The sequence below is a fragment of the Musa acuminata genome, chromosome BXJ2-10 (genome assembly GCF_036884655.1).
Source record: "Musa acuminata AAA Group cultivar baxijiao chromosome BXJ2-10, Cavendish_Baxijiao_AAA, whole genome shotgun sequence".
In the NCBI taxonomy this organism is placed as follows: Eukaryota; Viridiplantae; Streptophyta; class Magnoliopsida; order Zingiberales; family Musaceae; genus Musa; species Musa acuminata.
In genome coordinates this window covers 24,131,480-24,155,887 of record NC_088347.1, presented here as the reverse complement: position 1 = coordinate 24,155,887, position 24,408 = coordinate 24,131,480, and the positions used below count along the sequence as shown (strand labels likewise).

Below are 24,408 nucleotides of genomic sequence, written 5' to 3'. Positions count from 1 at the left end.
ATGGCTTCACTTGGTGGAGAGAGAGTCAACAACCCCACCATCATGAAAAGCCCCTCTGGTTCTACACAGAAGGTGGTAAATGTTCAATACTATGGCGCCAAGGGAGATGAAGATTCTGATTCCATGGTGTTGACTCCACCTTCGTCACCATCTCAAATCACTTTCGGTTCTTGTTGTGCACGATTAAAACTGTGAAGTTTTGTTATGAGCATTGCGCTTCTTGTGCTTTGCAGGCATTTGAGAAGGCGTGGAAGAAAGCTTGCTCATCTTCTACGCCAACCATTCTGTTAATACCCAAGAACAAGTGGTATCTCCTCAAGCCTATGAACTTTAGAGGCCCCTGCAAATCTCGAGTTTCATTCACTGTGAGTTCTAATGCATTATCCATCACGGTCGAAACCCTAACACGCAGTAGTGCGAGGAAGATAAAACGTTCTCGTTGTTTATCTGATCAGATCATGGGGACACTCGAAGCGTCGAGGAACCAAAAGGATTGGGACGGCAGGATTTCCAGGCACTGGATACTCTTCAGTAATATCGATAACCTCACCGTTCGAGGTGGCGGAACCATCAATGGCAATGGGAAGATATGGTGGAGAGGCTCCTGCAAGATGGATGCATCTATGGTGAGCATGCAGATCTCAGACTCCAACCATATATTTCCACTAATCTTCTTCCCTGAAACGCTGATCTTTTTTTGTATTTTCATGTCAGCCATGCATCAGTGCGCCGACGGTACGTGCGATTTCTTTCTTTCTTTCTTCTTTCATCTTCTCCTTTTTTTGGTAGGAAATGAATAGAGAGATGCTCATGCATGAACCCTATATTAAGTCTGACGAATTCTGTACTTGAGGAAGGCCCTGAGCTTCAACTCTTGCAAGAATTTGAGGGTGGAGAATCTGAAGGTGATGGATAGCCCACGGATGCACATATCTTTGGAGAAATGTACTGGTGTAGATGCATCTCATCTGACCATCACTGCTCCGCATGAGAGTCCGAACACTGATGGGATTCATATCACTCATTCGAAGAACGTAAAGATCGCCAACAGTTTCATCGGGACCGGTAAGTTCTACGTCCGGTTTGAATCTTTGTGCGCAATCTTACATAGACTCTTGTTAGATTCACTGAGTCGTTTATGATGCAATCGATGAGATCATATGTAATCACGAGGTGACGAAGAGTCTAGATTTCAAGAGAATATTCTGATGTCTTTGGAGGTTCACCTCAAAGAAAAGAATCTATCTTATGGGCCACTCCCAAGTAGATAACGGATCCAAGCTAAATGACCAAGTGATAGATCTGGTCAAATGATAATACATTTAGTTTTCCATTGGTCAGAGTCAAAAAGTCAACGCATTAAAAAAGTCAATGTTCATAAAAAAAACAAAGATATCAGGCTGAAAACATCCGAAAGCAAACAAATGATGAATATGTTGGAATAAATCAATATGGTTTACATTAAGATTTATTTCTTTTTCTTGTACTTATTATATTTTTCAACAGTGTATTTTTATAATTATTTCTTTTTTTAATTTTATTTGATAAAGGTGATGATTGCATATCGATTGTTAGTGGATCGAAAAATGTGATGGCAACAAACATTGTTTGTGGACCAGGACATGGAATCAGGTGTGCAACTCTTTTAGAACTACAACAATTCATTAACCTTCTTCATCTCTCTCTCTCTCTCTCTCTCTCTCTCTCTCTCTCTCTCTCTCACTGTTTGTTTTGGTGTCCCAAAAAAAAATAGCATTGGAAGCTTAGGAGCTCACAACTCAGAAGCACAAGTCTCTAATGTGACTGTCGACACGGCACGATTTATTGGAACAGCAAATGGAGTCCGGATCAAGACATGGCAGGTATGACTAACTAGTCTTTACCCTTGTATGTGATTATTTAGTCTCATATTGATTAAGATATAGTAAAACTCTAATGGATCTAAAGCTAATGCTTTAGATTCGAGCATCCTTTTGATCGACACGAGTTAATATATCATATTTATCTGGGATGATATAGCATCGTCATTCACATTTGATTAATTAGAATAAGAAGTCGGAGATGATTGTGATAGATGCAATTAGATGGATCTGTTATTAATAATTTAATTTTAAGTTCTTAATATTGGATTAATAGGCATATTTGGTCAGACCACGCGAGATATTAAGTAAAATGAAAAAGAAATATTGATGTGTTTACCAATATCTTACACTTAGATAGATGATAAAATACTTATATTCTCCATTAGTTGACTATCATTTGTGTGTTAGTTGAGTCTCTAAGTAACATAAACATAGTTTAATATCTTAAGTATTATATATTAGATACTTGTGAACTCAAACTAGCTAATATTAATCATAAAGGATTTTAATATTTATTTTTTGTTTCCTTGGGTAGGATTTATATTATTGTTCATTCTCAACCATACTATTTTATATCTATAGTATTATTGCATATTATTTGCTTCTAAGAGTAGGGATGAAGAGGATATGCAAAGAATATTTATTTGATGTCCATCAAATTGCTCTTTTTTTTTTTTTGTCTTCCTGAGTAGGGGGGAAAAGGATATGCAAAGGGCTTAACATTTAAGAACATCGTTATGCACAATGTTCTGAATCCTATCATCATCGATCAGAACTACTGTGACTCACAAAACCCATGTCAAAGACAGGTAGAACCTTTTCCATCTCTCTTTCCCTGCATCTGCATCCATCTGAATGTTTAAGTTAATCACCATGTAGGTTTCAGCTGTCCAAGTGATGGATGTGTTGTACCAAAACATCAAGGGAACGAGTGCTTCAGAAGTGGCCATAAATCTGCAGTGCAGCAATGACAGACCCTGTCGTCATGTACTGCTGCAAGATGTCAACTTAGTCGGAGTCGGTGGAGATTCCGCAAAGAGCCTCTGTTCGAATGTGCAGTGGATCAAAAGGGGAACTGTCATCCCCCCTCCTCGTATTCACGATTAAACCAGGGAAAGATTGATGACTAATATAGATCGTAGAGAGAGAGAGTTGAAGAGAGCATCAGAAAATATCTATCAAAAGGAAATGAATGCGATGTGTAGTTCTTAATCAGTGTGCAATCGGTTTTCTGATATGTCGCCTTCGATAAATCTTTCCATGGTTGGTTGGATAGCCAAAGATTTCAGCTGCACAACAATCTGAAAAGAACGAACAGAAAAGAAATATCTCATAATAGCCTCATATTTAACAAAGATTATTTCCTTCTAATATTGAAGAAGCATAAAGAAGTTGATAGTTGTTGCTTCATATATATTGATATATGGACAAAATAATAATTCAACAGAAAGTTAATAGATTCCAGCTTGATGAGTAAAGTTATTTGGTGGTTGACTACCTCAACCTTAAAAAGAAGAATAAATTATTTAGCCCAACAAACTCAATACTAAGAAGCCATGTAAACTTATCAATTGAGTCAATCACAAGGCAGACTTTTTTTTTCGGATGAAAAATACATTAAAATTTTGAATTATGAAGATATGTGTCCACTTCAAGCAGTGCTCTAAATATATTATTAGCCAATTTACCATGAGTTTTCTTTTAATGTCATTCATGGTCCATTTTCTTGTATCATTACAATAAGAAAAATAAATGCAGGCGTCTGTCTTCGGAGTCGACGACACCCGATGTGATTAGGTTATATCAGTTGCACTGCAATGCCTTTCAGGTACGATTTATGATTTCGAATGAAGACATGACAAATAAACTTGCAGCAGCTGATCAGCTTTGTTCCATACGAGCATTGAATCTCACTGATTGGCAAAAAAAAAAAGGCTGAGCAATAGCAAATTCCAGAAGGCATTTTTGCATGAATTCCAGATATTTTTAGATGCTTTTATGTTTTGGATCCTGCACAAGATGGAGAAATGGAAACATCAGTTCCTTTAAAATTTAATAAAACAACCATGATGCTGCGATGCCATAATAAATGATGAAATATTTACAAGTACAAAGATTTACTTGCTATCAAGATATGAATACAACAACAACAACATCAACAATAATAAAAAATCGTAAATCCTAACAAAATAAAATTCTAAATTAGTGCGCAACTCAGAAATAATAAGAACTTTTTATTGAAGTTATATTAGAGTTATTCTAAGGTAAAAATGGATTAATTCTTTAAGAGTATGTTTTTAGATCTCGATACCAAAACCCCTAGTAGTTACTAGCTGGACCAGAACAAGACCTGTATACATAAACCAGCACATGGAATGCTGACATATTGAATGGTAAGAAGAAGCGGAGAGAAGGAAAAGGAGGAGGAGATGCAGGAGAAGAAGAGGAGCAGGAAAGGAGAAGCAGAGTAGGAGGAAGAGCAGGAGGAGAGTAGTAAGAGGAAGAGAGTTTGAAATATGACAGAGGCCGTGATAAAGTTGACGAAATCTACTCTTTCTTCATGGATCTTACCACAAAAATAGAGGGAAAGCAGCCTTTAAACTGGATCAGACAAATTTTGATCTCCAATTTGCACTTGAACTCTCAATAGAATAGAAACTCCAATGTAAATTATAACAAACGTGGTCCTAGATGATCATGGGCACATGCCTTATATGCCAAAGCATGCTGGAATATATTACATGATACCAACCAAGTCCATGGTGCTGTGCTAAGGATGTGCATATCTAACATCAGGATGGAACAGAGCTCAGTGTTGGCTGGCAGAGAGCTTGCACCAACCTCTGCCAGTCAGCACAAACTGTATCAATAAATAACAAGAATAAGAAAATGCTGCAAAACTGAAGGCCAGAAAGCACTCACTTCACAAGGATGAAGAAGATGTACGTTCTGCCAGACGCATCAACCAACCTTTAAAGTAGGGCACAGCTTCCATTTCCGTGTGGGAGAGGGCACCTAAAGGGGTGATTGTAATCTGGGGAAAGAAAAAGATGACTGCATTATTAGTATGTAGTTTTTCAATAGAGAATTTTTTCTAGAGAGTAAAAAAGTAAAGAAAGCAGGAAACAGCTAACATATCCTTCTTCGAGGGCCCTGTGGTCTGTATCTTCTTCCTCCTCTTCTACATCATTCTTCCTGATAACCTATTGATATGGGAAATAATTTCAAATAACAGACATTTTCATTCCAATTTCTTAATTGCAAGGTGGCATTTTCAGGCTCATTGGCTTTGTTCATAAAATTTAAATGAGTTCAACTGTTCAAGAACATGTAAGTATACACAGATCTACACAATTACATATAGGTAATAGAAGACAAACACATTCAACTGGAACAAACTCAGGAAGTCTTTGAATAAATCATGCCAATGCAATGAACAATATCACACATCCAACTAGCAGCAGGATCTACTTATGCAGATGTTAAAGTTCATGTTCTGTGGTAATCTGAAAAGGGTCAGGAAAAGTATAAAAAGCACATTGGACAACATATCAAAAGATGTTAATATGTCATCAATTCTCATAATTTCACCACATAATTAAGTCAAGCAGACTCATTGGGAACACCTGCAGGGAGTCATGTATGGAGAGAAAATACTGTTTTACAATGGGCAACATTCTGATTATGTGTATCAAAAGACTGCTAATAATGAACTTAATCATAGCCTAACTCTTGCGTGAGGTAAAGCAACCACCTCCCACAAGGTTCTGCATATAACCTACTTGGTCTAGAAGAAAAAAACAAATGATTTTAAAAGCGCTAAGCGCAAAAAGGTACTAAGGTCCAAAAACACTCTAGGCACCTGCCCGAGCGAAGTAAGATGCTCCTGAATATTATAATTAAAATAACATACAGCTAAATAGAAATGTGCTAAACATGTTTATGAAGGCTTATGTTAGAATTAAACTGCTCCAAAAGCATCTTGTTAACCAAGAATGTTTTGCCGCTCTAAGACATCATCAATAAAAGCTAAGGGAGTTTCATGTATAAATCAAAGTGCATATTGCCCATGGTGTTGTAGATACAACAAATATATTTAAACAGTTCCCAACGGGTTGTTGCTCGTCCATTTGCAGTTTAATTAACAGGAAAGTGGGGGAAGCAGAGGGCGCGAACGAAACTGCAGCTGCGAATGAGATTGGACAAAGCTGCAGCGGCAAACAAAGTCAGCAAACGATGTTGTCGACGATGGCGGACAGAGCTGCAACGTCAGAGGAGTGTACAAAGGCAGCGAACGAAGGCAATGGAAGAGGTTGCTGTTGGCTGCGGACAGAGCTACTACAGCAGCAGATAGAGCTATAGCGGTGGAAGAGGTTTAGGGTATAGATGAGCTGCAGTGGCAGACGAGCTACAATGACGGATGAGTTGTAGTGACGGCAGCTGAGCTGCAACAGCGAACGAGATTGGATGAGGTTGCCGATGGCGGTTGACAGAGAGAACAAAGGTGACAGATGTAGGGTTTCATTTCACCTTTGTTTTCTTTTATTGGGTCAGGAGAGGGAGGGGTTTGGACACTGTTAGGGTAACTGTGTTAGTTGGTTGAACCAACTTATAAGTCCAATCAAACCAAAGTTTGAACTCGACCAAATTTGGTTTGGGTGCTTGGTCGAGGCACCTAACGCCTAGGCTCAGGCGAGTGCCCGAGTAGTGCTTCTTTGAAGCGTTGTGCTTGGGGGTTTTGCGAGCGGCCTTGCCTCACCTTGCCCGAGCATCTTTTGAAACCACTTTAAAAAATATTGATTGGACTAATCATAATCCACTGGGCCAAGTTCTTCCTCACTTCTTAGGCACAAAGAGATATCAATGTGTCTCATTAAAATCTTTATACAATCTTAAGTTGACTACTGGATTTACATGTCCTGCTTAAATGTTAAGAATATTTAGAAGTTTAAAATAGCTTGTATAGATATTTTGAGTGTCATTCTGCTAGCTGCTAACAAAAACAAGCATCTTAGACTGACCAGGTAAAATCTTTACATCAAAACCAGTTGTAAAATGGATCAGCATGTTTGGCTTGGATACGAAAGCTTTAAGGGAATGGAACCTGAACTCAACCTTAGAACCCATACCATGGACTGTAATTAGGAATCAGCAGTTACAACTTAAACCCAGAACCAAATGTCCCTAGGCTGAGTTCCAGCTATTTTGTTCCTGAGCTTCGCATGTAGAACATTCTTTTGTTGTAGCAATGGCTGAATAAAGGTTTCACATATATGACCATTTAGACCCTGAGCATATCACCGCAACAATCACCAATGGTATCTGGTATTCACCATAGTAATTAAATATTTCACAATCTTAAAATGAATTATTTACAATCTCTTGCTAGTTCAAATAGAATCCCAATCAACCACACTAACTCTAAAATAACTACCTCCAAGATTAAGTCAAGACACCAAAATGATACTAGAAAGGTATAAGATCACTTAAGTCTACCTTGGAGCAACAAGTTTGATAGATGTCCATTATGACCATTATGTTAATTTGATTTCTGAGGCCTGAGATGCATCATTTATTTGCATGATATTTAAAGCCATGTTATTTCCTATCCACTAAGTCTTTAAGGTGTTATGGCAAGTTTCAGTTTAGCATAAATATATCTTAGCTAGAAACTGCACACCTAAAAATCCAATTTGGCATTATGAAGACATTTTGATTAGAAATCTACTTAAATCTAAAGTTGTCAAAATGCTTAGGTAGTCCTAACTCATAAGAATTAGCCATTGAAAGTTTTCTTTAGAAGATCTAACAGATGTGGATCTTAGGACAAAATACCAAAAAGATAGTATAAAGTCTTATAAAAATTGTGAAATAATTTTAAAACTCATAAATTCTAAAACAAATAATATAAAATATTTAAATTTCCTGGATTAATTTTTCAATAAAGATAGGTAAGATGGAGCTCTTAAACTTTAGCATTTATATATTCACTTTTATGTCTCTTTTACAAGTGCTATAATAAAGGATTCTGTTTAAAACAGACACAAGATAGGCACAAAGAAATATAAAAGCATATTATAACAATCAAGATGCAGTAGCATGTACCAACAAACAAAGCTTTTACCTAAATCACAGGATAAAGCAAAGGAGGAAAAAGACACATGACATCAGAACCACTTCATGTTACCTTTATAAATATAATCATACCTCAATCTCAAGAAAAGGCCATCAAATTTGACTACAGTGAATTCTCCAAATGAGTAGTATAATGATAGACCTTATAGAAAACGCTTTCGGTGGCATAACTTGTCATCATACTAATGAGCAGTTTGGAATAGTTGCAAAATATGGTATAAATTCAATCAAATTGGTATTAACACACTACTGGATAATGGAATGCAAAAGCAGAGAACAAACAACATTCAAAAGTACAAAGGTATGAGAAATTAAATGCAATAAGTATTAACGGCAAGACAAAATAAAGAAGCAACATGTTATGATTTTATGTGCAGAAAGGATTGTAAACTCAGCACATGGCTGAAAAGAAGCAAATATATACCACTCTTTTAAACAAAAGTTCATCTTCCACTAGAGCTGATGAAGCATTGTTTGCAGGGCCTGATCCAGAGTCAATGTTCATATTTGCAGTCTGATAGCTTTCTAGTGCTGGTGTGCTGGAATATGTTTGCTCCCAACCAATTCTGGTCATGAATTTTCCCTGCTTTGTTATCTTGAATCCCTGTTGGCAATCACAGCAAACAAAATAAACAAACAGCAACAGCAAATGCATACCAAGCTATGCAGAACAATCATGACATGCCACAAATATTGGCACATAACATTAGTTGTACCGAAACATATTATATGTCGAACAACCAAAGAAGATGATCTATAAGAAGCCAAATGATCCAACACATGATACACTAAATTTATGTTGAAGTATGTTAATAAAATGAACATAGTACAGAATGTTAAGAATAAAAAAAATGATAAAAAGGAAAAGCATAACAAAAGTATTCTGCAACAAACATGTAGGAAAAGAAATAATTACTATAGAAAAAGAAAAATATCCCTATTTTTGCTATATCAATATTTTTCTTAAGGAAGAGTAAATTAACACCATTAAGTGATATTTTGGACTAACATAATATAGGAGAAAAGACTATAGAGAAAAATTTACAAAGGACATGATTTTCAGAGGTATTTTGATACTGTGAATGGGCCATGTCACAGATGTGTTTCACTAAGGAATAAAAAAGTAATTTTTCAGTGTATCCCGACTTTTGAGGCAAAATACTAGACTGTCATTCTTATAGAAATTAGGAAATATTGTGATCATTAGGATCAGAATCTAGAAGGATATTGAGGATGTCTAGAAGCCAAATGATCACATTTCCAATTCCAACCAGCAGTGCTAAACAATTAAAATAATAGTACTGGCATATTTTACTCAGAAGAGCAAATTTTAGGTTGTCTAATATTATCATATATGTCGAGAGTATCATAACTTGTTTAAGTGATGACTTCAAAAAGGTTCACATACCAAGGACTACAGTTCAAGCATTACTTATTGTACCAAAAATGAAGAAATATTTTCTAAAATACGAATCTTTATAATACGTATGTGTTAAATATGTGATGCCTTAAGAGATGTTGTGTCTCATGGATTACCTTGTGATTTGCAACATCCGTAGGCACATCTACATTCAAAAATGAACCTTCAGGATATGCCTTGGCTTTAAGCTCATATAATACAGCATTTATGAGGGGCAAGCAAGCATCTGCAGCTAGCTTCAGGTCATGAACGTCACTCTTTCTTCCCTTCCTGAGAAAAAGAAAAAGTGGTACAAATAAAGTATCGCCTAGTTCCACTAGAAACTATATACTACTGGAGATATGGAAAAGAATAAACAGTCAACCAAATAGAATAGCTTCTCATCTATGAAAAACATTCATTATATAACCTCCAATCTAGTCCACCAAGATACCTGTTCATAATATACCTAAACAACACATTTGCATGACATGTTTACCTTATTCATGTAATATTGTATTTATCCTATAGTATAAAACTATGATCAACACCTTATATGCGACAACCAGGGCATCACAATCTCAAAAATAATCATGTGAAATGAGACAGTGGCAGTCCCATGTTCTGGCATGCCCCTGACACTTGCCACATGTTCTAATAGTAGTTCACTTGTGTTCTTCCTGATTAATGATCCATTCTACTATTGATTAAATGGATTGTTCCAATTAACAGATGCTAAATCTGTATTCTGTTATCCATGAAACTTGAAATTTCAAACCAGACATAGTAAGCTAGTACATGCCCACAGAATGGAGACAATTTATCCTTAGGTGGCCCACTATGATATGTGTAAGAAACAATCACAAAATAATTTAATCTAAATAAAAAATTTAATATGAACAATGAAAATAAAATTAGTTGTCTGTAATCTGTATAATAAAGAGTAAAGATAATAAAACACATGGACGAATAATAATATACAAAAACAAGAAACAGATCTTGGCAAAGAAAAATAATGTGATAATTAAAAAGATGAAATGCAATGTTGAAAATTTTAGTCACTGTACACAAGAACAAAAATTAAATGAAAATAAGATGTCTTGACTACTGAGTGAATAGTAGAAACCATTTAGAGTAGCTAAACAAAGTCTGTCTTGGAAATTTAGTTAATATTTCTCTGTTATTTTAGTTTGTGTCTTAAAATCTTACATTGAGAAGGGTATGACAAATGATGTTCTTGTAAAAGTATCACATGTATAATATGCTTTTGGACCTAAACAAATCGACAATTTCATGTATCAACCATTGATAAATTTTTTGGGTTTAAGGAAGAGATCACTCCCCAGGCCCCTTGAACCATGATCTAGATTGCTTGGCCCAATTCAGGAAATCAAGAAAAGCTCAAAACAACAGAAGTACTAAATACCAAAAATAGAGTCATTACTCTCAAGCCTTTTGCTGCCATTGTCATTAAATTAATTAGATGCATAGTCGATTACTTAGTAAGAAAAAATATATATCTTAATTAACTTAGTAAGGAACCTATACAAAAAGAAAGAGAAATTCATGAGTGATCAATAACAAAATGATAAAAGACCCAACATACCAGTTATGTGATATAGCTAATGCAGGTACACCATATAAAAATGCTTCTCGAGCACCAGCTACTGTCCCAGAGTATACCCTACATATCAATGAAATACGAATATAGCTTTCGTGTTGAGCTTCAATGAACAAACTGAGTGCATCTTTTGAACATCGAGAAGTTATAGCAAGAACAATTACCCATGGGAACAACAGTTGTCTTATTTTCCTTTATGGTACAATGTATATTTAGAGATATCATTGTGTAATTTTAGGACTAAACTTTTAATCCATAATTTCTTGTTATGGGGTATACTTTTTTAGTCTTAAAATCCTACATAAAGGTTGCTTTTCACTGTATAGTGCTTTAGTACCAAGAGATGTCGGTTTCTTCATAAATGCATAAATAAATATATTAGTGCAGTTCATTATCGAAGATGAAATTGAATAGACAGAATGAGTTAAAATTCTTAGCATGTTATAACAAAATCCAGTGAATAATTTAATAAAAACCTACAAATTCCAAGATTTTCCAAGTAGAAGAATGTTGTAGAAAGCATACAATATTTCCTATTCTTAAACAAAAAAAATAACAATACTATTTGTTAGAACAACAACAACAACAACAACAACAACAAGCAATAATGACCCCAATATTATTTATTAGTAATTAGAATAAACAAAATGTTCTGACTTATTTGAAGTATTTGTTATGTAGACAAGAAGCAGAGATTGTCATTTTCTTTATTCCTTTCACAACAACTTAAATACTTAGATTACAGTCTCACTTGTTGTAGAATATAACTATTAAAATTAAATAGGCAGATGTAATAGAATGCAAGAATAATGCATTACTAACACATGATATCCACAGTTGGAACCGATATTGATGCCACTGATCACCTGTATGATGAAAAAATGAGTAAGTGCTCAAGTAATAGAAAAGCTCGAGTTAGTTAAGTATATGCAAGATCTACAACTAAGTAATATTTTCCAGAAAATTGTATAAGTGAATAACAGTAGAAAAAAATATTTCGGTAACATAAAGTATGTTAGAGAATGTAGGACAATAATATTCAGCTTTGAGTTTACCAAATCAGGAATTACACCATCAAAAAGTTTGCCAGAGATTCCCAAGGAAGCACAGTCTGCAGGAGTGCCTGGAAATTATACACAGATATTATTTAGTAGACTCATATGATAATATTCAGATGTGAAAATTTAACTAATAACATGATTAACTAGAAATCTTGTTACCGTGGGATGTAGATAAGAGATTCAGTAGAATGATAAACTAGAATCTTAAGATTGTAGAATGTATGTGGGAGGTTCAGTGAATTGTTGACCCATAACCAGATTTTGAAAGCACTGCACTGGAAAGCTAATTCTTCTCATCTGCCATGATCTGGGACCTAGAGAATAGATCAACATGACACAAATCTCTAACCAAGCGTAGCAAGGCCCCCTACATGTCATCTATAAAAATTGGCTTAAACGAGCATGTAGGAATCTAGTAGATTTCTAGGACTTTTGTATACCAGTCCATAGTTTACAGAACAAGGTTTCCTACACTTCGTTAGTAGATAATGGCTTAAAAGAGTGTGCAAGAATCCAGTAAATTTATAGAACTTTCTCTACTAGACAATGGTTTAAGTAAACTTAAATGCAAAGATGTACGCCAACCTATATAATAATCTGAACTAGGGATTGGTTGGATTCTTTGAGTATCTTTGAAGAAGACATCACCCTCATGGAGAATATCCTCGTCTGCTATAAATTTGAATATATTAATCACATAGGGCATTCAGTCTCTCCCCTTCTTCTGTGGCTATTTCTCTTGAATATTCTAATAGGATATGTCCATTTTACAATTCAGGTGGCAAAATCATGTTAGTGGCTACATTGTTTAACGTTAAAAACTATAGAGCACAGAATGACCATAGGCAAACTGTAGCAGAAGTATACTTAGGCTTCAAAACCATTGAGATTTGGCTTCTTAGAATTGTCTCAAAGAAGATAAAACATCAACAGTGGCATCAACATTCAGAATGGTAATGGTTAATTTTTTGATGAAAAAAAGATTTACTTATACACAAAATAATCAATAAGCAATAAATAAACGAGACAGGTAGAAGAACCTGATACTGCAAAAGCTGTAGCACCCATAATCTCAGCACGTTTGGCACTAAGAGCACGATGCCAAGTAATGCTATGTCCAACACCTGACTTATCCCTGAAAATTTATTAAGAGACGATTTAACATTTCATGGAGGGTGCATTCTGATTATTATCTCATTTTGTGCACCAAACCATTTTGCAGTTAATACAGAGAGGTAACCACAATTCTGAACAAGAACTATTGCATATCAGCATGATAAGCGCAGGGTAGAGTCATTTCTACTACTATCAAATCAGATGTCTGTGATAATAGTGAGACCAATGTACCATCTGACACCAACAGATCTAAATCCGTCCCTGCTTAAACCACAATGCAGGATTCCTGGTTTTCATATTTTGACTACATCCAGATACAAACCTAACTAAAGGGTGCATAAGGGCCTATGTGATGCGGGTTACCAGTGGCTTGGTCTGAATTAACCTAGCAACAAGGTAACATTTCATATTGAGACAGGACATGTGGCACATATCAACAATTGTAAATAGTCATGAAAGATCGGTTTGTAGCACTGGCATCAGCATATGAGATGTGATCAACAAGGCTGGTAAAAAGCACAAAGAAAAAGTTAGATACATTGGAAGTCACTCAGCGCCATAAACTGCAGCAGTCAGCCTCTGTTTTAGCAAATTTCATCTTTCTAACCTCCACTTTAAAAAACACAATAAGAAACAAAACGAAGATGTCCGACACTGAACAATTACATTGTAATTCCAATATTCCAAAATACGTAGTCCAAGAATTCGCTACACTATTTCTTCACTCTGCGTGCGAAATGGCACAATGCCACCATTTCAAACACCACCAAGTTCGCATCAGAAAACGTCACCAAATTAAACGCGATTGAAACAAAAATAACTAGTAAAATAATCAATTCGCACCATTTTGTCATCATATATAACAAAAAATAAACGAAAATGTGGATCTATTTCGTTCTTCTAACAGATATGACGAGATACTTCAAAACAAAAGAAGTGTAAGAAATAGCACGATGTCACCCTTTCAATCACCACTAACTTCTCATCAAAAGCATCAACGATTTAAACGCAGACAAAAGGAAAATAACTAGCAAAAAAGATATCGATTTGCACAATTTCGCGACCATATCTAACTAGAGACAGGCACACATCCATTGAATCCTTCTGACGGATACTACAAAGAACGTTGGAAAGAGCAACAAACACGAAAATTATAAGACCAGCCACAGAAGACAAGGAGTTGGACCCACGAATCCGGAGCGCAGACGAGGACGCGGTACCGATCGGCAGCGACGAGGAGGTCAACGAGGAAACGGAGCCCCGGGGCGTCGATTCCGTCGTCGTTGGTGATCAACAGAGCAGGGCGGGAACCGGCAATCGCCGCGTCGTCCATCTCTCGCCCTCAAATTCGTGGGATGGGTGCGACGAACTGTTGGGGACGGAGCTCGCGATTCGGGACTCGAAGCAGGCAAGGATCGGTTTGTTTGTTTGTTGGTTCGTTCGTTCGTGATTGGAATACTTTTGTAGCCCAAATTGATTCGGTTTCTGGGGGAGGAATAGAATCGATTCGACCAACACGCGCATCGATTCTTGGTTCTGTGAAACGGGGACGCAACAGGAGGGCTTTGTAATAGGATCATCGTGGGTCGATTCAAATCAAATCGAACCACATCAATAGGTCGATAATTTTAAATTGAACCGGAACCGAATAATCGGTTCGATTTCGATTTCTAAAAATTAAAATGGGAGAAAGATAATTTCAAATCAGATAAATAAGAAAAATATTAAAAAATAATAAATAATTGTTAGTACTTAAAATCACAGAATAATCAAAATCGTAATTTCGAAGAATTTCTTTCTATACTTTTATTACTTGTCTTCTAAGTGACACTTAAATACACCAAATATACACTGAAAAATACATTTGTAATAGCTAAATACATTAAGAATATTACAGTGAAAATTGGCTGGTGATGTGGCCTGATGGGGAATATAACTGTTGTTAATATTTGGAAGATTATAGCAAATAGCAACTGCGGAAGAAGAGTGTGTATACTGAGATTGTAACGGCGGATATGTGCAGACCCGTTAAATCAACGGGAGCAGTTCGTTGGCGCTTTGCGACCGATTCCGAGTCGTACGGATTCACCGGCAGATTCATCGGATCTTCTGCTTGCCCTTCTTTTCTATATATATATATAGCTGTACGTTTGAACGAATAATAGTCATCAAACGAGGGAGAAGCACGGATCACTTCCCATCCCAAGACTATTAGGTAGATGATCTCCCCTTTCCTCCTGTTTCGATCGATCCTTGGAGGTGGTATCGAGGATTGAGGGGATATTTCTTGAGGGGAAGGATTACGATCGATTCTTGGTGGAGATTTCTCGTGGGGCAGTTGCCTTTTTGTTCGGGGTTTGGGGGGTTCGGGGGGAGGGAGTGTTGGGCTCTGTTATCGCTGATATTTTTTTTGCGTCGGCATTCTTCGCGATTGCAGAGTTACCTCGATGTCCGCTGTCGGCAAGTCGACGAACATTTTCTGGCAAGAATGTTCGGTGGGGAAGCTCGATCGGCAGAAGCTGCTGAAACAGAAGGGCTGCGTCGTTTGGATCACCGGTCTTAGCGGCTCAGGTTTCGTATTTGTTGCGATTTTTATGTATTTTTTTCTTTTGTCATTTTTTTTCTTCAACGATCAGTGCAGCGCTGGACATGATCCAAAACACCTCGAAACGGAAGTCAGCTATCCAACGGAAAGTTGTATTTTCAGTAATAAATATCGAAAAAACGATGAGTCCTTGAGTGACATAAAAACTTATTTTAGTGTTGTTGCAAATCCATGCCCTTTTGGTATAACTTTGTGCTGAAGATTAGGTTATTAGGAATTGTCTAGGATGTCTAGGAACCAATCTGATAATTAAATTCGCAACCTCAACTCTTCCCTGTGAAAATTTCAAATTTGCATCATTTGTTGAACGGTGGGCTATAGATATACTGATTTTAATCAAGATTATTGCATGCCTTTTCTTCTTCTAGTGGAAGTTATCTTTGGTACATTAGTCACCATGTCCAGATGTCATTAAGTTTATAATTTCCCTATTGCATTTTATGCACCTTGTTTGCAGTTCAAAAAGGATGAATTGACATGAACCATCACATCTTTTTACCAAAATATAGGTGAACTCGATGCGCAAGTCTTCTGTTAGAGATTCTGAGAAGGGTCAATGTATGCAGTGTTCTTACTCTTATGAGTAGAATGGTTGTGTACATAACGCATCTTTATACTGTTACTCATAGCAATTCTTATGATTCTGTGATGAAACCACATTTTAGATTCACAATTTTTGAGAGACTTCTGAGAATAACAAGTTAAGCTTTAGCTCAGTGGTTACTAGCTATCTTCCTCTACAACAGATTCCATGTCCAAATTAGGAAGTTAGTTCCTGGGTAATACAGGCTATCCCATTTGTTTTATCTTAATTGTGCAACAATATCAGCGCAATTGTTTGACATCGAAAATCTAAGCTAAAGTGAAAATTTTCACTATCTTCCTCTACAACAGATTCCATGTCCAAACTAGGAAGTTATTTCCTGAGTAATACAGGTTAACCCATTTGTTTTCTCTTAATTCTGCAACAATATTCGTGCAATTGTTTGTTATTGAAAATTTAAGCTAAAGTGACTGAGCTCGCCAATTATATTAAGGAATCTTGGACTTGAATTCTTTTTTGGTTATGCTCGCCTTAGATAATTTTTTTTTTTCATCCAAGGTTGTTTTAAAGACCTAGGGTTTGTTGTTAACTAGTTTTTTAATAGTATATCTGAACTAGACTGACATTGCTATCACTTAATGTTACACTCTGATTTGGAATCAGTAAGGCATACTATAATATAGTAAAAGTTGAGATTATTTATTTTTTATATTGCAGCAAGATTGTTGTGTAGAGACCTTGATGTTTTTTTTTTCTTCGAATGATTACCACACTTCCAAATGTTACATAGGTATTCTTGAAAAATGCTCCTATGATATTATATGTTTTTCATCTCCAGAAGATATGTTATTTGTGGAATCATGATCTTTTATTTGCACTTTTTCCTATTATTATTGTAATTTTCATGTTATGGTTTTTCCCTATTTAAAACATAAATTCTTAAAAATTATATAAAGACAAATAGACCCTGTATAGACTCAGATTGGCCTGAACCTCATTCACTAACTGCCCCTAATTCAGAAAAACTCTCTAGGTAGGGATCTTAGTTTCACATCTACTATTTATTTGATCAACTTGGCAATGTAACCAAAACTGTCTTTTGCAATTTCATAAAGCCAATGATTTTAGTTAGGATTGGTTTGAACTTTATAGTTAATTGCTTCTTTTTAAGCACTGAAATCTTCAAATAAGGGTTCATGTAGAAAATAACCTATCATTGTTTCTTTTATTTTCTTTTAAAATTTGTAAATTTTAATCCAGGGAAAAGCACTTTAGCATGTACATTGGATCGAGAGCTATATTCAAGAAGTAAGCTTGCTTATGTACTTGATGGTGACAACCTTAGGCATGGATTGAACAAAGATCTTGGATTTTCAACAGAAGATCGCACAGAAAATATACGCAGGGTTGGTAAGTTGTTTTATGATGTTTAATTTTGAGTAACATGCAATCAATTGATCTATGGAAATCAAGTTATTCAAGCAAACATTTTTTTATTTATTGTGCAACAATGGCAGAAACTTGATATATGGGCATCTGAGTAGCCCATCTATGAGTATGAGGGTTGAGGAATGATGCTAATGAGGATCTTGAGTTTGTTATCAGCACTCACCATCACAAACATGAGGAAAGCATGAGACAAACTTCTGCTTGGTCCATCCGAGTTCGAACATGACAGTGGCAATGACAATTCCAGTGATGTTGGTTCATCTTTGATCAACAGATTTTCAAGTTGCCACTGGAGTTAATCATGGATGAGACTCGAATGCTCAAAAAATCTTCATAAGACCAATAAAGAAAAAATATATTTTCTGTATATGTATGTATGTATGTCCTTCACTTTGATGTCCAAAATAACTCAGTGTTCTGGTACTGTACTGGTCCAATCAGTTGTCGAAACCTATACTGGATCTAGATTTAATTTTTTTTTCAGAGATTGCACTGCCTATATTTGGACAGAGAAAGGGGAATAGATAAAGTCAAATATATTGATAAACTGAATATACACAATATATTGATTTAGTCCTTGATGAGGTAGGAAATCCAACAGTTTGTCACAATTATTTTGAAACAAATTGAGGATGCTGAATACCATGATACTTCTCGACATGTGAGGATCAGGATAAGATGTTAAGATGTGACTGAACTCCCCTAGAATATAGGTAGTTGATCCTCCATGGATTCTGGCATAATGAGTCAATTTCATTCATCCCATAGCATGACAAAAGGAAAGGTTATTGATGATGATAGAAAAGGCAAATGATGACTTTGAGGAGATAGAGAGAACTTAATTGAAAATGAGTTCAGATAGGAATTGCTCGTGGCCATGGCATTTCTACTAGCATGAATTTGATGGCCGACAAAATGATGTTGATACTTTATTCCAGTTTCCTAGGTCAAGGCTTCATATGGCTCATGTTCATAGCAGCAGCACTCAAGTCTTGGAGTGCCAATTGTACACATAGTTGTAGGCTCCAGTATAGCATTTGATGAGTAGAATCGCATGACTATGCCACAATTGATATACAATTGACACAATGTGTTGATAACAAATTTCTTATTCTATTAAATTTCAACCTGAACATCCAATACAACCACCTTTGGAAGCACTACATTTTGATATTAACAAGGTAACCTGTATCCTTGTTTTCATCATGTATAATAACTTATTGAAGTTTTTATTAGACATCTATCATGTATCATGTGCTAACTTCATGCATATTTAGTATGTAAAGATCTCAAAAACATATCTTGATTTATTATTGAGGCAAAAAAAAACATGCAAGGTTTCATAGGGGTTTTAGACTTTTAGTGGTGCAGAATTAATCTAATTAGTACTGACTAGTCTTGGACCATTCCAACACATGGTTTCGTACGGCAGAAGTAATGTGCGGTTCTGGTCTGACCAGCAACTACAGTAATGAACTGTAATTTTACACCTTGATATATACTAATTCTCCCCAGAGCTCCATTGGCGGGAGTCGCACACACTTACCACCCTTTTCTTAATAATTGTAAACATGTATTATTTCAGGTGAAGTGGCAAAGCTCTTTGCAGATGCGGGTTTGATCTGTATCGCTAGTTTGATCTCTCCATATAGGAAAGACAGGGACTCATGTCGTGGAATTCTTCCAGAATCTAGTTTCATTGAAGTCAGCCCTTCTCCTTAAATTGTGTTTATCTGCCACTAAATTTGTTCCAACTATGGACTTGGTTCATTGTTAATGTGTCGTAGGTATTCATGAATATGCCTTTAGAGCTGTGTGAAGCAAGGGATCCAAAAGGCCTTTACAAACTTGCTCGAGCAGGAAAGATAAAAGGTGAGCTTTCACGTCTGCTGGACCTGGAAAGATACATTCATGCTCAGAACTAATTAAACATAATGGATATTTTTGTTGTCTTTGCATAATTGCATTATGGTCTTAAAATAGTGTCATATTCCTCCTTGTACTATAGTTGCTTGATCACCTAAACATAAGCTAGGAGGAGGACTTTCCTTTGTTGTCTTCTCTTTTTAGTTTTCAACTTATCTTGTTTCTTCGCAAGTCTCTGAACAGTACAACATGCCAAACCCTAAAGTGATCATTCCTTAAAGTTTCAGAAAGTTGATATCATGCATTTAAATTTACAATTATTCTCACAAGAACATGGTTATACAAGAAGGAACAAATTTTTGTTTACCATCTATGTACAGTTAACTGTACTCAGCTTTATCCCTTGTTCTAGAGAATCATGCTTATTGTAAATTGAAGTGATCTAGGATCACAATCATAATGGGGAAAGATTGAACTGTGTTAATATGTGATTTAGCTTGTTTATTTTATGGTTATTTGCAAAGTTAGCCATACCATGACATAATGTCTGGTATGGGCAGTACGTACTAGTCTAACAGGGGACTAATGTGGGTGGTACATATCGATTTGTCAGTAGAGCCCACCATACTGTGTGTCGGTATGATTCGGTACATACCATACTGATGGCCGGTCGGTACACTAGTACGGACTGGTAAGGCGAACTAAGGTTATTTGTTTGAGAAATCGCTTCGTATGGCTAAGATAATGTTCTACATTGCAGATGATATTGTAGTTTTCTATTTGCTTCATTTGTTTTTTGTTTCATTTGAATTTTTGTGTTCTAGTACACTGCACATGTTCTACACTGCATTCATGTATAGAATATATATCTTACTGATTTCATGTGGATTTATTAGCAAAAAAATGATTAACAGTAGTTCTAAATATGAAGTTTTTCATACCATTAGCATTTTCATACAATTCTATAATCTCTGATGAAACAGGTTTTTCATTTTTTATCGAGTGTAGCCATAAGGAAATGCCTCGAATCTCCTGCTCAGTGGTTTAATCTAAAGTATCAACTACTTGTTAAAATAAGCAAGCTTACCTTGTGATTTGTCATTGTTGGGACAGTGATTGAAAAAGGCGCTCGGGCGCTCGCCTAGGCGCTCGGGCGAGGCGAGGTGAGGCCCGAGCGCCTCGCTAATCTCCCAGGCGGTGCGCTTCAAATAGGCGCCGCCTGGGCGCTTCGGGCGAGCGCCTGGGTAAACCAAGGTGACCGAACCAGGATTTTAGGTTTGGTTCGGTCCTGGTTCGGTTATTAGTTGGTTCAATCGAACCAACTAAACCGATATAACCCTTACCCTAACCCGCTGCCGCTCCCGATCCCGATCTTGCCGCTGTCGCTGCTCGCAAACGCTGCCTCTGTCGCCGCTCGCGCCTCCCGCTGCTCGTCGCTCCTGCTCCCGCTGCCGCTGCTCGCCGCTGTCGCTGCTCGCGCCTCCCGCTGCTAGCGCCTCCCACTGCTTGCCGCTCCCGCTCCCTTTCCCGCTGCCGCTGCCGCTGTCGCCGCTCGCCGCTGCTTCCTCGTTTCTCCGTTAGCAGGCTTTATACTGTTAATGTGATTATATTTATTAATTATATTATATTTTTTTATATTTTTATTTAAAATATTAAATAATTATATTTATTAATTATATTATATATTTTTATATTTTAGCGCCTCGCTTCGCTCGGGCGAGCGCTTAGCGCCTCGGGCGTTTTTGGACCTTGGCGCCTAGCGCTTTTTAAATCACTGTTGGGAATTCAAATGTACCACATCGTAACTAATGGAGAGAAGTTGTTAGTTACCTTTCCCTATCACTGTTTTGAGAGTGTTTCTAGGACAAGATTCAGAAGCTCTTATTAGGTAAATTCTCCCAGTCAAGTTTATTGGATCAGTGTTAACTTAGGATACAGACATTCTCCTATTACATTGTTGGCTGAGCTATTCAACTCCTTAAGGCAATCAAACAGCCTATTGGCCTTGGCACTGCTATTTTCTTAGTGAAACCTAATGTTCACTGATAATGATCTAGAAAATTTTAAATTGAATTGCTTTTTAATGACTGATAATGTTTCAGGGCATCTATTTTTCACAAGTCACATTTCTTTTCTGAATCTATCAATGTTGTCTCATCCTCAGGCACTGGTACCCAATTTGTTCAACAACCTTGTTCATTGAGTTCAAGTTTAATGCTCAGTAATGTGACCCTTGTAAATCAAGTTAGTCATGTCATCATAATTGTTTGAGCTTATGACAACCTTGAAAAATTTTGTGCTTATCCAAATACATCTGAATAGGAAAAGAAAATACAATTTTAATGTCCATTTTGTTCTCACTAATAACTTATTAGTTCTATGAATACATTGCACCATCTAAATAGATATACCCTGACAACAGATTCCTGATGACATTCTTGAAAGGATTATAATATTTGCTCCTGATGCACTAAAATAAGTTAAGGAAGCTAAGACTAGAATCTAGATGGTATATATAAAATTAAGCCTAAGATTCATAACTAGAAAATGATGTCCATTCATACTGGTTTGGAGAACCTTTATGAGAAAATGAAACACTAATCTAATCTGCAAAGATACTAGTTATCAACCATCAAGGAAAATCTGGTAAAAGTCATTAAAGTCATCATTGGTGGAAGATTAGAAGCTCCTCTGAAACATAAAGGAGAACTCAAGAGCTTAGGAGCTTTATCACTACCAAACTTAAAAATGACATAAATTACATCAGTGTAATAGGTATACTCGGCAAGTAAAGATTCAGTAGACATAACAAGCACCTTTATTAAAAGGAGATGATAAGGTGCTAGAAACATTCTTGAAGAACATAGATGCTATTTTTTTATTATTTAGATGACTCATAGAGACTGTTGTACGATAATTAGAAGTCATGTAATTGTGACACTAACCATTTTGGCCTTATGCTCTTCTACATGTCTGCATCTTGCTTATGTTTTTCCTTCTTCCTCTTTTAGAGCCTCCAGAAGGGTATATGCACAATTTTGTCTCTTCTTTACTCAACAATCTATAGTAGTTAATCTCATGTACCAAAAAATTACTAGTGAAACATGTGTTTTCTCATGTTCCTACAAATACATTGTCACTGAATTTGGGAGCACGGGAAACGATATTTTTCCTTCTTTTGGCAATATTTATGCTAAATGTAAGATTACTTTTTGGTGTGATAAATTAACTCTTAAGAAGATGGTATATATTGGATCAAATTTGACTATTTCTTCTTCCAGCCTTCTTTTTGGGTTTGGCACCTTAATTGAATAAAGCATTTCTAAATTTTCTTCCAACACATTCTGTTGTAGGTCCCTTTTTCCATTTTCTGTGCCTTGTGATGAGGCCTACTTAGTAGAATTAGAATATAGTACTTGTTTTCTGTATTAGTTATCTTCTCAAAGAAGATTGTGATATGAATGTTTATGAACCAAAGTGCTATAAATTGGTTGTGCGGAACAGATCTCTGCAAGTGACCAAAATTGATAATGGCTTCACTTTTTCCTGGCTGTATCAGGTCATGCTGTATTGTAGAGAATAGATATTGCTAATATTGTTTCACAAATTTTGTAGGGAATGGATGTTGTTAGGATTGTTTATTTTCCCTCAGTCATTGGTAGTTCCATATCGTTTGCTGCACACTTGACACTTTTGCATCCTTGCTGTTTGAATTTTGTTATTCATGCAGGTTTTACTGGGATAGATGATCCATACGAACCACCTCTAAACTGTGAGGTATTTTCAAGTTTCAACTGCTTAATATTATTGTTATTCCCCACTGCTGAGCATTTACATACAAAGTCCCAATCAGAGCGATCATATAGTTTCTAAATGGAGCTCATGTTGGTATGCTATTTGCCCAATACCATGTATGATCATAACAACTTGTGGAGGTTGTTGCAAAGATAAAACTTGAAGCCATTAGCAAGTGGCTACTAACAACATTATTTTGATTGACGATACACAGTTTTTCAAGCATATTTTGTTCTGAAACCTGTCCCTCGGTGGATGATTTCATCCTTTGATGACTACTACAAGAATGTAATAATACCTGCAGAGCAATTAGGACTAGATAAATTTTAGTTTTGTTGAAAGCATTACATCCTCACCCAAGAATCCATGTATCAAAATACATTATATATTCTGCCATACCCTGAAAACTATCTAGACCAGCAGTATGTTCCTTTGATATCCTTTTGGTGCTTGTTGTGGGCTCTTGTACTCTTTTGCTTGAGTGTAACATGGGAGGAGCACCCTGCCTGTGGCTACAGTCATCCTTTTGTTTGAGACGGCTGAGGAAATCATTAATATGCTCGTTGAAGTGGTGTTCTTATACACATTTTATGCAGACTTTATGTTGAATTAAACCACTCCTTTTCTTTCTGTAGATAGAGATAAAACAAGAGAATGGAGTTTGCCCCTCTCCTAATGCCATGGCTGGGCAAGTCGTAGGTTACCTGGAAGAGAAAGGCTTTCTACATGAGTAGCAAACCATCAAAAATTCTGCTGCTAGTGAAATCCATCTTTTGCTACATCTCCAGTTGTGATACTTCAAACATTTTTCCTTTTGTACTTAATTTAAAATTTACGGGCTCAAATGAGTCTATCCATTGATATATTTGCAAAACAGTTGTTTCTCGGAGTTCCATAACATGAAATTGAGATGCATATGCATGGTATATTAAATCTAGCATATGGAATTAGCTTA

At 36.2% G+C, this 24,408-nt stretch overlaps 3 protein-coding genes across 5 annotated transcripts; 2 read left to right on the top strand and 1 right to left on the bottom strand.

Moving 5' to 3' along the window:
• LOC135625700 (polygalacturonase-like) lies at positions 1 to 2,969 on the top strand. The gene is made up of 9 exons (XM_065130789.1): positions 1 to 126; positions 234 to 365; positions 456 to 626; positions 715 to 735; positions 858 to 1,065; positions 1,551 to 1,632; positions 1,754 to 1,862; positions 2,555 to 2,671; positions 2,742 to 2,969. The coding sequence occupies exons 1-9, from the start codon at positions 1 to 3 to the stop codon at positions 2,967 to 2,969; spliced, it is 1,194 nt and encodes a 397-aa protein (XP_064986861.1).
• Positions 2,970 to 3,534: 565 nt separating this feature from the next.
• LOC104000351 (uncharacterized) lies at positions 3,535 to 14,745 on the bottom strand. 3 transcript variants are annotated; one of them, XM_065128326.1, is made up of 11 exons: positions 14,385 to 14,718; positions 13,119 to 13,213; positions 12,073 to 12,140; positions 11,840 to 11,883; positions 11,003 to 11,080; positions 9,534 to 9,687; positions 8,422 to 8,601; positions 4,997 to 5,065; positions 4,833 to 4,896; positions 4,615 to 4,722; positions 3,535 to 3,872 (listed from the first exon to the last, which is right to left on the bottom strand). In XM_065128326.1, exons 1-10 carry the CDS (start codon positions 14,525 to 14,527, stop codon positions 4,655 to 4,657), a joined length of 963 nt encoding a protein of 320 aa, XP_064984398.1. In that variant the 5' UTR covers positions 14,528 to 14,718; the 3' UTR covers positions 3,535 to 3,872; positions 4,615 to 4,654. The 3 variants fall into 3 exon arrangements, with proteins under 3 accessions (XP_064984398.1, XP_009420646.2, XP_018674484.2); XM_009422371.3 differs by lacking the exon at positions 4,615 to 4,722 and having other exon boundaries at positions 4,785 to 4,896; positions 14,385 to 14,745; XM_018818939.2 differs by lacking the exon at positions 4,615 to 4,722 and having other exon boundaries at positions 14,385 to 14,716.
• A 505-nt stretch (positions 14,746 to 15,250) lies between these two features.
• Positions 15,251 to 24,408, top strand: LOC135625128 (adenylyl-sulfate kinase 3-like). The gene is made up of 7 exons (XM_065129480.1): positions 15,251 to 15,409; positions 15,632 to 15,765; positions 17,604 to 17,753; positions 19,378 to 19,496; positions 19,580 to 19,664; positions 23,389 to 23,435; positions 24,089 to 24,408. Exons 2-7 carry the CDS (start codon positions 15,642 to 15,644, stop codon positions 24,185 to 24,187), a joined length of 624 nt encoding a protein of 207 aa, XP_064985552.1. The 5' UTR covers positions 15,251 to 15,409; positions 15,632 to 15,641; the 3' UTR covers positions 24,188 to 24,408.